This window comes from Phaethon lepturus, unplaced genomic scaffold (genome assembly GCF_000687285.1).
Source record: "Phaethon lepturus isolate BGI_N335 unplaced genomic scaffold, ASM68728v1 scaffold11168, whole genome shotgun sequence".
Lineage (NCBI taxonomy): Eukaryota > Metazoa > Chordata > Aves > Phaethontiformes > Phaethontidae > Phaethon > Phaethon lepturus.
Window position 1 is genome coordinate 8,454 of NW_010558304.1, and position 12,927 is coordinate 21,380.

Consider the following 12,927-nt stretch of genomic DNA (forward strand, 5'->3'; position numbering starts at 1 on the left):
TAAAACTTTAATTCTCTTGCCCTGATCCCAGGCTTATCTAGACTTAAAACCCCAATTCCATTGTAACTTCAAATATTAATTATTGCAACATTAATTCTGTATTCTAGAAGGTTTATGTAAAAGCACCCGAACAGCAAAACATTCCTATTGTTTGTAACAGTTTATACAGAGTTAAAATCCCTCATACATTGTTGAAACATACCAGGGGATGACAGAAACAGGATCACGATGTTTCTAGTGAGAAAGCAGCAAGATGTAGGAATAAAAGTTGTATTTTCATAGTAAAAAAATTAACCAGGATTCACAGACCTGCATTTTTACTATTATTACAGAAACAAGCAGTTTAAAATAGGATGTGGATCAGAAAAGCATGTTGAAAACTAGGTCAGTGAAGGCTGCTGTAAGTCCAGCAAGTGAAATCCAGCATTTGATGCTCCCCTTCTCAAAAGGCCTCAACTACACACTCCCAGAGAGCTGCGTTCTAAATAAGAAACTGCTGCCCTGAAAGAAACAGGCTTGGGGCGTTCCTGTTTCCAGCTGCAACTGAGAGACCCCCAGACAGCAAGGATGACTGTGCTGGGAAATACCCCACCAGGATGTCACCTGCCCCGACCCTGCTATCAAAAAGGGATCCACTTAGGCCATCCAACCACGAGCACCAAAGAAAACCGGAAGAGCAGGATGAAAGCAGCACAGCGTCTGTTTAGGACTAGATGCGCTCGGGGCTGCTCTCAATTTTGGCTGGGGCTGCTGCACCCCCACTCCTATTTGGTAAGCTTGTTGGCTTATAAATAGCTTCCTAAGTACCAAAAGGATGTTATCTTGCGAATACACAAGTACAGAAAACCATTTCAGATAGACCCTTTCACAGGGTACAAGGATGAATAAGCTTAAGCAGGACAAGTAAGGATAAATTGGATGAGAACAAAACTTGTTCTTCATTCCAGCAACATTTGAAACGTCTATAAACTTCCTTCTCTGGCTTCTTCAACCTAAGACAATTCTTTCTTGCATGTGAGTAAGCCAACTGAATTCCACCCCTACCACCCTGCAAATAAACTCCCCCAGGTCTCCAAGAACGATGATAAAACCCACCGTTTCAGGGGACAATCCAACTTAGAATAGGACTCAGGCTGCAAGAGGCTGTACGCTTTCCTGGGAAGTGTGGGACACACCAGGCACAGCCAGGCACACCCTCTCAGGAGAGGTACCACTGACCTGTTTTGGTGGTGGAGGGTTGGGCTGAGGCAGGAAAGGGGAAAAGCTCTGTGAGCATAATCTCTGTTTCAAATCTGGTTCTGCTGTAAAAACAATTCCTGTATAGAAGCTGCTCGTTGCACAGATGAAATACCACTTTTTCCTATTTTTACTTTGCTAGCACCATGAGTCATCATCCACATTTCAAAACTGCTTCATGAATCACACAATTCTTGCAAATTAAGCTGTGGCTACAGCTGGTTTCCAGTAGGACAATGCCCAACTCCCAATCTATTACCAAGCTGATTGCGTTCCGAGTTACTATGGAAAGGCACAAGTCATGTCCTTTACTGTAGAAAGCTCCAAATGGGACATACTCAAACATGGAGCGTGGCTCAATTCTGCAATCACAGCTTTCTTGCAAAAGACAAAGCCTGCTTGTTTAAATTAAGCAGTAAAAAAAAGTGCCCAAACGTACCCATTCAGAGGTCCTCCATCATTGACTACGTTGAGGTGGGCCAGCTGCCTCTTCAGGTGAAGTTTGTAGCTTGCGTTAATTCTTAAAAACAACATCTAGAAGAAACCACAGAACCAAAGTAAGGAACCATCCCCACTGCTGCCTACCACGAGGAAATACACTGTGAACACCTTAAATCACTAACCTTCGGTTTCGGTTTTGCAGTTCATGTGATTTTCCGTGTGGCCCCCCCCCCCCCCCCCCCGCCTCCTAATCTTTCTGGCCATATACAATTTATAACACACAGGACAGTGTTATAAATACATATAGGTGTATACACCCTTGCTTATTTGTTACGTGTTGTACTTGGAGGACACATTCTTTGGAGCATAAATTTTTCTTCCCTGCTGTCTGAAGTATCTAGCAACTTGTGCTAAGACTAGAAGATAAATCTTTTTCCTGTACTATAACCACTTAAAGTCTTTTTCCCAAGAGAAAGCGTGAAAAACAGTTTGAAGGGACCATTTAATTTAGCGTAAAGGAGAAACGATGACTTAGTGCATTCAGTGACTGTATCACTCCTTCCTGTCCTTAGATTTACAACTCTGCAGTAGCAGTTACAGCAGCAAAATACTGAAAAAGCACATCTGGTACAATTTGGCTGCATAATACATTTAGGGACCTTCAGAAGCCACTAAGTTTGAACAGCATTACAGAATAATTTCCTAAAAGGGCTGTACTCGAGCCTCAAAGTGTTGCCATTTGTATAGAATTTCAGCACTGATTCCTGACTTGAAGATTCACCTCTCCAGACATTGAAATGCAGCTCAAAATGCTGGAATGAGTCAGTTCTTTCAGTCTCATCGTTCTCCCTGCACATCCAAACGCTTACTTCAGTTCAGACAGAGCTGTCTGCATGACTGCTGCCAATCTCTTTAATGTGTGGGTTTCACAAAGACTCAAAAAAGCATTTTTTTTCTCCCTAGATAAAGCAGAAGTCTCTCTTGTTACCGAGTTCATGTGCCTCTGCAAGGGAGGTGTTACATGAATCTCAGAAATAACATTCACCTGAGTTTGCTCCTCAGGAAGGAGATCATATATAGCTTCATGCATCTTTGCCATTTGCTTGCAGATATTCCTGAAGCATGCTGAAGGAACAGGAGCTTTCACTTCATACTGGAAATAAAAACACAACCAGTTACTCCTTCCTACCACTTTAAAACGGTTTACATAGAGTTTCCAACAGCGATCTGAAGCCCTGCGTTGCTAATGACACCATGTCAAGGTTCGTTTAGCATATCACACATTAAAACAGTCGCTGGGCATGATCTGATTCAGCCAAGCACTAGCATCATACAATCTTTTAGCACTTCTTGCTTTATAAGCAAACTAACATTCAAAGCAGGATGAAATCTGAGGGTTCCCCAACTTCAAACTACCGAAGGTGTGTTGATGAATTGCTTCTCTTTGCTCATTACTTTTTGTTGGTTTCCATTATCCTATGAATTATGCAGATGCAGAGAGAATTATCACTGCACCAGCTACGCAGGTGCACACGATGTGGCCCTCTAGCTGGCCCTCTCCTTCAGATTTGTGAGTCAATGACAGACAAGCAATTCTACCTCTGATAGATATGGCCCTCAAGTACTTAATGAGAGAAAACTACTCTAAGATCTCATGCACCCAAATTTCTGAAGAAACAAGGACAGGAAAGCATAAAGAAATGGAGGTTCCTGAAAACTGAATATTGGCCACAAAAAAGACAAACAAAAAATCCCCCCTGCAACAAAAACGTTGCAGAAATACCTTGGAAAACAAAGTAGGAAACGTCCCTTCTCCCAGTGACTGAGATCAAGAAACAGGACACTGGAAACCACCGATGACAAGAAATTTGCTACAAAGAGAACAAAATTTCTATGTCCCCACCCTGGATAGGGAAAATCTGAATGCTATTTCAGAAGCACTTTGAAAAACTGTCCCAGGAACAGTGAAGACAGCTCTTCCATTCCTGGTGGAGAGGCTGTGCTAGCACAGGCCTGGGTTAAACACTAGCAGGTCGACTGCCTTTGGTAGGGTGATACTTGCCCACAGAGCCCTGCACAATCCAGTGGAAGAGCTGAATCACTATAACCAAATTATTTACAAACACATTGGAGGAGATGCTCTCTCTTAGGCTAGCCTGAATTGTGAAAGAGAACAAAGCTTGCCTGAGCATGAGAGAAAAAAAGAAATGGGAAATGCTGAGAAAGTCTTTACGGAAAAGCCAAACCAATGACCTAGTTCTAACAGGAGAAGTAGCAGAAAAATAGCACTTACTGCTCCAGGAGCCCTGGTCCCTGCATGGGACAATCGCACAGCGTACAGGATTGTGCCTCAAGACATGAGTGTTAGGCAACAAATGATTTACAATTTACCATTATGTTGTAAAGCCAAAGGGAGCTAGCTTTTACATGACTAAAGACAAATCAAACTCTTCATTGCGGCAGAGGAAAAGCAACAGAACCAGAAAGAAACATGAGCTCCAGCCTTGCAAGTTGCTGGCCATTTTTATCTCCAGCTAAGGTCAACAGCTTGTAATACCATGAGGGATCAGACAAAAATTTACTGCTCTTCTGTCCAAACAGTCACAAGACAGCAAGCTCCAAGAGAAACTAAGAACTTGCACTGAATTTTTTCCACAAACATTTATCCCTTTTTAAAAGCCTACCCTTTTTTCCACTTGTTAATTATAGCTGTTAAATAGCCCTGTTCCTGTTTTATCCCCCTGCCAAAGTCAAGAGGCAGATGCTGGGAACTGTCCGTGCTGTTGTGAAACGCCTCGCTGAGCGCACAGCCTCATCACAGTGGCACTGCTTGAAGACAGCTCTTGTTCCACCAAGCTCCCAGAGGGAAGCAGGGCTGGGAAACACAAAAGTAACTTGCCCATGTTACCAAGTGCCAGGTCAACGTCCCATCTACTAGACCAAAATGTTTGTCTCATACAAAGCAGGTTTCTAAGACTGTGCAGTGTTTGTTTCTGAAGCGGGTTGGACACGCGCTGCTATGAAACTCATTTGCTTACTCATTCAAATTTACACACTTCAAAGCAGGTGACCACTTTATCCACAAGGCACTGAAATACTTGAACTCTCACAAAAACATACAAAACAAAGAACACACTGACATGGTTGTACTGACATGCCTATTTGCAAATTTCCTGTTTTTATGTTCTTCACAGCCTTCAGTGCCAAGATTTCATTATTTCAGGAACAAGATGAGCCAAATTATGGGGTATGTTAGGAACGGAGGCAAATCAACACATGGTCTCCTTTTCTGCTGTACTCCGTGGGTTGCGTTCACGTGAGCCAGGCACTCTCACTCAAGCTTTTAAGGGCTCTAAAGGACAGGAATATTCTCAGTTTATATCCTCGTGCCAGCTCACAAAAAGAGAACGGGCTGTAAAGATGGAAGGACAGTAAGGGATGGATACTTACTAACTACCATCAAGAACATAAACCTGTGTTATTGGTTTGTTGTGAGCTATCTCATTTAGTATCAACAATCTAAATTCTTGCATTTGTGTTTTATTTTCAAGAAATAAGAGGTAAAGTGGACAAAAAGCCATGTTACTTCATAGAACAGGTATTTTTATGTGGGGCAAAACCAAAAAAGCAGAAGACCACTATTTGGATCTTTAGAAAAGGGCATAAGCATGTTTTTAAAAGTGTAAACACAACAGGGGGCAGGGAATCCTAATTTAAATGCTTTGGGTTTTCTCCCCCCTAAGTTTAGGTAACACTACTTATTAGCCCAAAGAAACAGACGAAAAGAAAAAGCACAACAAAGAAAAACCAAAATAATACAAACAGCAAGGAAAACAGAAAAGCTGCCTGTTATAGCTGCCACACTGCAGCCCCCATCAGCCTCTTCCCAACCTGTGCGTGACCAGGGAGATTCTGTGCTTCTCATGAACTGCTACAAGGAAGATGTTGGCCCAGGCCAATTAATCAAACCAGTCAGTAAAGAATTCATCTTTTTCTCTCATGAAACTGCTTCTTTTTTGCTGCCTTTGTTTTTAAGAGCATAAGATCCAAATCCAAACACTAAGCTTTAAAAGCTCATGTACTTTATCCATCAGATCTGTGGGCCCAGCAGGTCCCATCCTGGGGCAGTCTCTCTCTGTGTATTTGGCCTTGAGATGAGTCAGAGCCAGTGGACCCAGCCCAGGGCCAACCTGTTCCATTGCTGAGTGTTCAAAAACCAAAATGTACTAAGAGCTGTCATGGGACAGCTATTAGCATTGCTACGCAGCAGAAACTGCTAAGTGCAGACCTCTAGCCCCCACGCCTGCAGCCCAGTAGAAAAGCTGGTCCTTCCCCTCCAAAAACTCTTCCTCCTCAGCAGTTTTTTGCAGTTTCCTCAGCTGCAGGAAATTACACATTCCCCACTTCCACAGAGGCATCGTTGGGAAGAGCAGGAAACGGGAACTGGCTCAGCCTGGCTGTAGACAAGAGCTGTCAGTGGATAAAACTGCTGAGGGTAGGAGAGCACTTCAGTTTCTAAACACTAGAGCATCTGCACCAGCCAAAGCATTTCTGTTATTGCTGAAGGAGTAAACAAACAGGTTTTTTTGTGGGGGTGAAGGCAAACGACACCCAGGTGGCAAATGTTAAGACAAAACACATTCACAAGTACAGCACAAAGCTTTGTGTTTATACGGTTTAAAGAAGTTAAAACAATTCCTGATTAGGAAAGTTTAAGACTCCATTTGAAACATCTAGACTGTATACAATGAGACCTCCAACTGCAATTTAGAGATTGTATAATTATTTCCATAAATCATTACCTTGGATAATAGTTTGTCAAATAAGCTATCCATTATGGCAACGAGCTTTGCTGAAATTTCAGCTATGTGGTCATGATAATCCTGTAATGGAAGAAAGCAGGTTTTATTTACTATCTAATGGCATTCATATTCTTCAGAGCACAGTTGCAAAACAGAACTTTGCATTTAATTAGGAAATGCCAAAAGAATTACCTTCATAATGTGGTCAAAATGCCTGAGCATGCTAAACTGCTTCGGCTGCAGTCGAGCTTCAAAATGAGCCCTGATGATAGGAATGTAGTGTACGATTAGCTGTAGGCAACGTGAAGAAAGGGCTGTAAATCCAGAAGCGAGAGAGGGAAAGAAAAATAACTTAATTATTACACAGGAAGAGTCATTTTGTATAGACTGTATCTCCTTTAGCATAAATAACAGATCTGACACAATTTAACTTTTTTGTTTGTTTGTTTTTAAAACAAACAAACAAGAAAGAGGTAAGCATTTGTTTCCACTGGGAAACCCCACCCAGTGAAGATGCTAGACTAGTACCTGGCTAGTCACACCCAGCTTCTGTGAGATAGGGGATAAGGGCCTAATTTTACAAGAGTCTTTAACTGTCTACTTGACATTTTGAGCCCTGAGCACATGCAGACATCAGAGAGATCTCAAAAGACCTGACTCATCAGCTACCTAAACCTCTGCAGCCACATTCTCAAGGCATCAATATTTCTTCTGTGGGAGGTGTACATAAACACTGTGCTCTGCCAATGCTGAGCTGCCCAGAGGCAGCTCTTGCCTGTGGTGCTGGCAGGATTCCCAAAAGCGAGCTCCTGTGCCCACCAGGGTTTGAGCTGGCAGCAGGGCACACGGTGGTGCCAGAGTTGGTCACTACATTGGCCAAGCCTTCTGGAGCAAAGCTTTTCTCTGCTCAATCATGTCTTCCCATGGTCCCCCCGAGGGGGGAAAACTCTCAACCCATCCTCCTCAAGCTATGCCCTTTTTAAAAAGAGTACTTAGGACACCCTGAAACATGGGAACTGCAAGTTCAAACACCTGCTTCAACCCATCAACCAAAGGCTCCTAATTTCAGGAGACAGTTTAAAACTGGGGGTCTCAAGTAGCATGTCAGACTTTTCTGTAGCATGGAACTGGGCACCTAGTTCTCCTCAGCTTTTCAGAGCTGCTAGGGCAGTCCAGGCAAGTAACTTGGAGCTGGCAATTCAGCTAAATAGCTGCACACTGAAAACCAGAAACTCTAAAGCCCAAATGAGTTTGGATTCAGCACAGACACAGAGCCCTACGTTACCTGACTGCGCCGGGACACTCAGCCTCATAAAGACTATTTGATTCAGAGCCACCCACAGAAATAATTTCGTGCATTACTGACATGCGGTTATAACCCACAGGAGCTGTATGTGGACGCGGTGTTGCAGAATATGGCACCGCGGGCAGATGGGACAGCACAGCTCAGCGAAATGCACAGGGAGACAGGGGTTTGGCTGCATTCCTCTACCTATGTACCTCCAGTCTCGAGACCCGAACACTAAACAGCTCCAAAGCATGCCAAGTCACCACTGAAAAAGTAACTACCTCTTCCCGCAGTCAAAACATTTAGTGGAAAACCTGCTAGCCTGTATATTTGTCCTTATGTTTCCTTCATGTAACACAGTGAAGCTTTACATTTAAAGTGATCCAGTAGACAGCAAAGGAATTTGATGGATTTCAGTGCACCCCTTAATCGGACAATTCACTAGTTTTTATACATGTTTTACCCCCTAACCAGCAAGGTCTTAATCACCCTCTGTATTCCATACACAGCTTATCATAAATGTTTAGGGTTCTTTTGTGTCGTTGGTTTTTGGTTTTGTGTGTTTTGTGTGTTTTTTTTTTTTTTAAACAAGCAGGAGGAGAACAAGCTTTGACAGTTTAAATATAGAAATCCATACCTAGGTTTTTTGTAGTGATTGTTTTCAAACCAACAACTTGTAATGCACCAGCTCCAAGCACTAGTTGGCAACTTCTAGAGTTGAAATACTGAGAAAAAGAAAAAGATAGTGAAAATTTATGCTGACTCTTTAACAGCTACACACAGCCACAGTTTAGAAATAACCATCAATAGAATTCTGCAAAATTAAACAGATATTACAAAATAAATGAAGGCCAGTACCAGAGTGTCACATACTCCTTGCTATAGAGCCCATGACTGTTAACTAGTAAGACAAAAGAAACTTTTTCACCACTCAGTAGTCACTGGCCCAGAGAATTTTTTTGATTCAACTTATGCTTAAGCACTTGAGGCAGTGTTTCAGCAGAGGGAAGTAGAAATACTGTTATTAAAACCACAGCTGCTCAGTGATTTCAGTTCAGGGACTAATTTCTGCTTCTCTGAGTCCTTTGGGTGAGGAGTCTCTCAGTGTGAAAGTAAAGTAGCAAGTCAGACTTTCTGCAGACTAGCTGTGTTCAGCCTTACTTTGAAAGCTGTGCGCAAGAAAGGCTTTACACTAGAAATCTGTAAAGCATACTTCTCAAACCAGGGCCTTGGGTGGAGTGAAGGGTAAGGATCTCACTAGTTGTATAAGTAGAGTAGGCAAGTGTAATATCAGAATGGAAAGTATCAAAAGAACAAGTTTCTGCTCTGGCTCTAGACCTTCTCTGCTGCTGATGTTAAAGAAAACTTAGCAGCAGTGAATTTCAGTGCTTTTGAGGTGGCTGAACCTGTGTTTGTAACACTATAAAACACAGACATTAAGAAATGGTGCACAGATGATATTAATCCATGTCAAAAAACAATTCCGTAAAAATTCCAGGTATAGTGGATGACTCATGACTTGATCTCCCTAACTCAGTTCCAGGAGAAAAGAAGTTATCATTAAATGCACACAGGCCAGCAAGGTCTCTGGACAGTAAGACAGTTCCCGTTACCATATTCTGCCTTATTTGGGAATTATGCTCCACCACCCAGCTTGAGACTCCAGGTATTCTAGACTGGTTTGGATGATGCAGTAGAGATGGAGGAGCCATTGCTGCTGTTCCCAATTCCTGCTCCCAGGGCTCATGTTTGAACAGGACTGTCCTGTGGACACTGGGGTGGAAATTAGGAGGCAAAACCTACAGAGAGCTGACCCTTTCTCTTGCACCTGAAGAAAGATTCACAAGGAATTGTGACAAGGTTGCCCTGCAGCTTGTATCTGCCACTAAGAGGATTTCCCTCACATAGAGCTCATTTTTTTGGGGGCCACAATCCTGCTTCACAGGTCTTGCTTCACAATAATGCAAGAACAAACCCAAAATTTCAACCCTCCTTGAGTAAAACCAGGAAACAATTTTGCTGGCTATTGCCTGGAGTCAGTCACAAAACTCGGGACCAGAAAGGATATGTCATGAATACCACACCTCCACTCTGGGCTGCCAGAGTGGTGTGTCCAGGGCCAGAAAAGCAACCCAGACCTAGTGTCACAACTGAACCTGAGCGATGTGTGGCCCCCGACCTGAGAGGGGCATAATCTACTCTGCTCCCAGACAGAAGTCAGGATCTGAAACTGCCTGACATTCATTTCATCTCCTCCTCCTGAAACGCAAGACCTTTTCTTATGCCTCCTGGTGGACTTTAGACGTAGATCCACTGAGCCGAAGACAGATACATCCTACACAGCCTAAGCTGCTCTGAGGTACTTAGCTCAGGTTAGTGCCAACTCATTGACTGCGTGGCAGACCACTAAAAACATGCTCTGTAAAGGATGACAGACACTCGTACTCTCCCTCTGCCTTTCGTAGATATTACTGTCACCGGGTGGCCTGTTGCAGACAAAGCAGCAAGGAAGCAGCATGCCTGAAACATCAAGAGAGCAATACCCCCTCCTTGTGACTGCTTGGAGGAAAGCATTTCTGCGTTCCGGCACCGTGGCTGCCAGCCTTCTCTTCTCTGCATCAGCTAAACAACTCCAGTAATTATGATTGTGTTGTCATTCATACACAGGTATTATTTCACAGTGGTTGCAGCCAAAGTCCAAAATGGCCTGGAATTTCATCACCTGGGCATGCTTTGCAGCTTCCATCAAAATAAAGACTAGTTCTTGCTACCTTCAAAATTTGCTGGCTCTGACAGCTGTCAAACAAAAAGTGTAGTGACTTGCAAGGATACCCTGAGTGGCTCTTATTTTGTTCCAAGTGTAATAAACGAGTTTTTGGTTTTGCTAGCTGCTCTTGTCACCTCTTCAGTTGATGGCACCTCACTGCCAGATAGGAAATACAATATTTAAACTGCACATGATATTTGAATATCAAGGAATAAACCACAAATGACAGCAAGATAGAGCAATATATGGTAGGGAGAGAGAAGTAACACTGAGACGCAAATCTGACCAAGTTTGAGGCATCTGCTGCTATTCTGCCTGCCTGCAAAAAAAGTGCTGCAAGACTTGAGTGAAGCAGCAGCTGGAGAAAGAGAGGTGAAGAGGGGCATCCCCAGTCCCAGACTGACTGATTTGCCTTAGATAGTGCTTTCAAAGGGGAAGGTTTGTGGATTAATCTGAATGATGACTGCAGGGAGGAATGTTCCTGCATCTGGTTATTCAGATAAGAAATACCAGCAGGAAGATTATTTCAAGGTTCATCTCCTAGGGTGTGTTTCCCTGTCGCCAGCCTTATGTAAAATATACTTTTGGAGAGCAGAATCTGTTAATCTTTTATTGATTCTGCTTATGTTCAGAACTCTAATACCTGACATAACCTTTGTGGGCAAAGACACAAGTGAAAACCTTGAAATAAAATAATTGTTAGGCTTTGGAGCATATATATATATATGACAGTTTTAAGGTGCATTCATGTGCTCCTTTTATTATTGTTTACTTAAATTACCTCGCAGTATCTGTGCTTTACTAGCTTTCCTCTTCTCTAGTGAGAAATAAATGACAAAAAGGTCCTGGTCTTGCATCATCTTTACATTTTACAACAGAAGCTTCATCCCATACTGTTTTTCATGTTTCTACTGACTATACTTCTGCTGACCTGTAAAAACCAAGGGACTTATTTCCTTCCTGAATACAGATATATGTCTGTGGCATCTGGGATCAAATTGCCTTTTTTTCAGCAGCATTAATCCTACACCCAGCCTGAAGGACAGGCAGCTATGACAAACACTACTGAGATTTCCAATATTCCAGGTGAATAAGAGAAAAGACAGCCCTTCCGAAGTTAATTCACGACAAATTTTATCTTTAAAGCCCTTAGCTTAAAAGGCTACCTTTTGGCACAGTTAAACACAATCATTTCTAGACAATTTGTATTATTTATATGAAATCATAAAAGTACATGAAACATTACAGAGTGTAAGACGTTCTCTGCCGTGAATATCTCTGATTAGCACCGACGGTGCATTTGGAGTCATACCTTCAGTAAATCAGATAGGCGGGTAAGCATGTCAGTGGTGATGGAAGGAATGTTATCCACACACTGGCAGTACTCGAGGATTATTCTTATTAACAGCAATACTGTCCTACAAGAGAGGAAACAGCCAAATATGTCATCTCAGTGCACAGAACACGTTGCAAAAATCAAACACAGGCCAGCCACGTTGATAGAAAGCTACCAAATGCTAGAGATTATAGCATTAAACAAACACATTAACTGATCTGAAGCAGAAGTAAAACATAGAAGTAGATATAAATAAAGATGGTTATAGAATATCCCTTCCACAGGGTGGTATGTGGAAAAAGTACTTGAGATATATGAGAGAACATCTCTAAGGTTCATAGGTACATTTTTTTAATCTCAAAAACAAAGCTGCTGTGGAACTAGAAGTCCCCATGTAGATGTTGGCAGGGGACAAAAAATCCAAAGCTCGCTTCTTCCACTACTGTGTAATTCTGGCCAACTTTGAGCAAGTATAAAAATCCACAGAATGTAGACAACAATCACCATTGAAAAGGATATAAGGAGTCACAAACAGCAGCTGTGAAGAAACAGCACCAAATATTCAAAGATGCTCAACACCTGTAATTTCCCCTAAATTCACCAGGCACTGGAGAATTTGGGAGCTACCGGATGGAATTAAGGCGGCTCCACAAAGAGCAGGTAAGCACCTTTAAATCCGAATACACAAAAGGCAGGAAAACCAAGGCAAGATCAAATGTTCAGAGTAGATATTAAAAAAGTTAAATATCTTTCTTCCTTTAGGCAGTAGAATGCAGAAAGATGATGAACAATCAATTGAAAATAAACATCTGGAGAATTTTTGGAGAACATCTAGGCTTTTTTTTGTGAATGCATTTTATTTGATTAAATACAATGAAACTGTATGTAGAAGTGTGTAGAACTGAACCAAATATTTGCACCAACATGATGCTGACAATAGCTTCACAAAGCTCAATATAACAAGTTTCAAATGAACAAAGATGGATTATCAAACACATCATCTATTAAGTAAATTTTATCCTCTAAAGCATGTTCAAATGCTCCTACTTGACCTGAA

The 12,927-nt window shown here is 42.2% G+C and overlaps 1 protein-coding gene across 2 annotated transcripts in view; it reads right to left on the reverse strand.

Annotated features, from left to right (window-relative positions):
- Positions 1-12,927, reverse strand: part of VPS54 (vacuolar protein sorting 54 homolog (S. cerevisiae)) — a 41,516-nt gene that overhangs the window by 759 nt on the left and 27,830 nt on the right. For both annotated transcript variants that reach the window (XM_010293017.1, XM_010293019.1), the window contains exons 16-21: positions 11,847-11,952; positions 8,405-8,492; positions 6,672-6,793; positions 6,480-6,560; positions 2,723-2,830; positions 1,676-1,770 (exon numbers count right to left, since the gene is read on the reverse strand). In XM_010293017.1, coding sequence (XP_010291319.1) covers positions 1,676-1,770; positions 2,723-2,830; positions 6,480-6,560; positions 6,672-6,793; positions 8,405-8,492; positions 11,847-11,952 — 600 coding nt within the window. The remainder of the gene's footprint in view (positions 1-1,675; positions 1,771-2,722; positions 2,831-6,479; positions 6,561-6,671; positions 6,794-8,404; positions 8,493-11,846; positions 11,953-12,927) is intronic.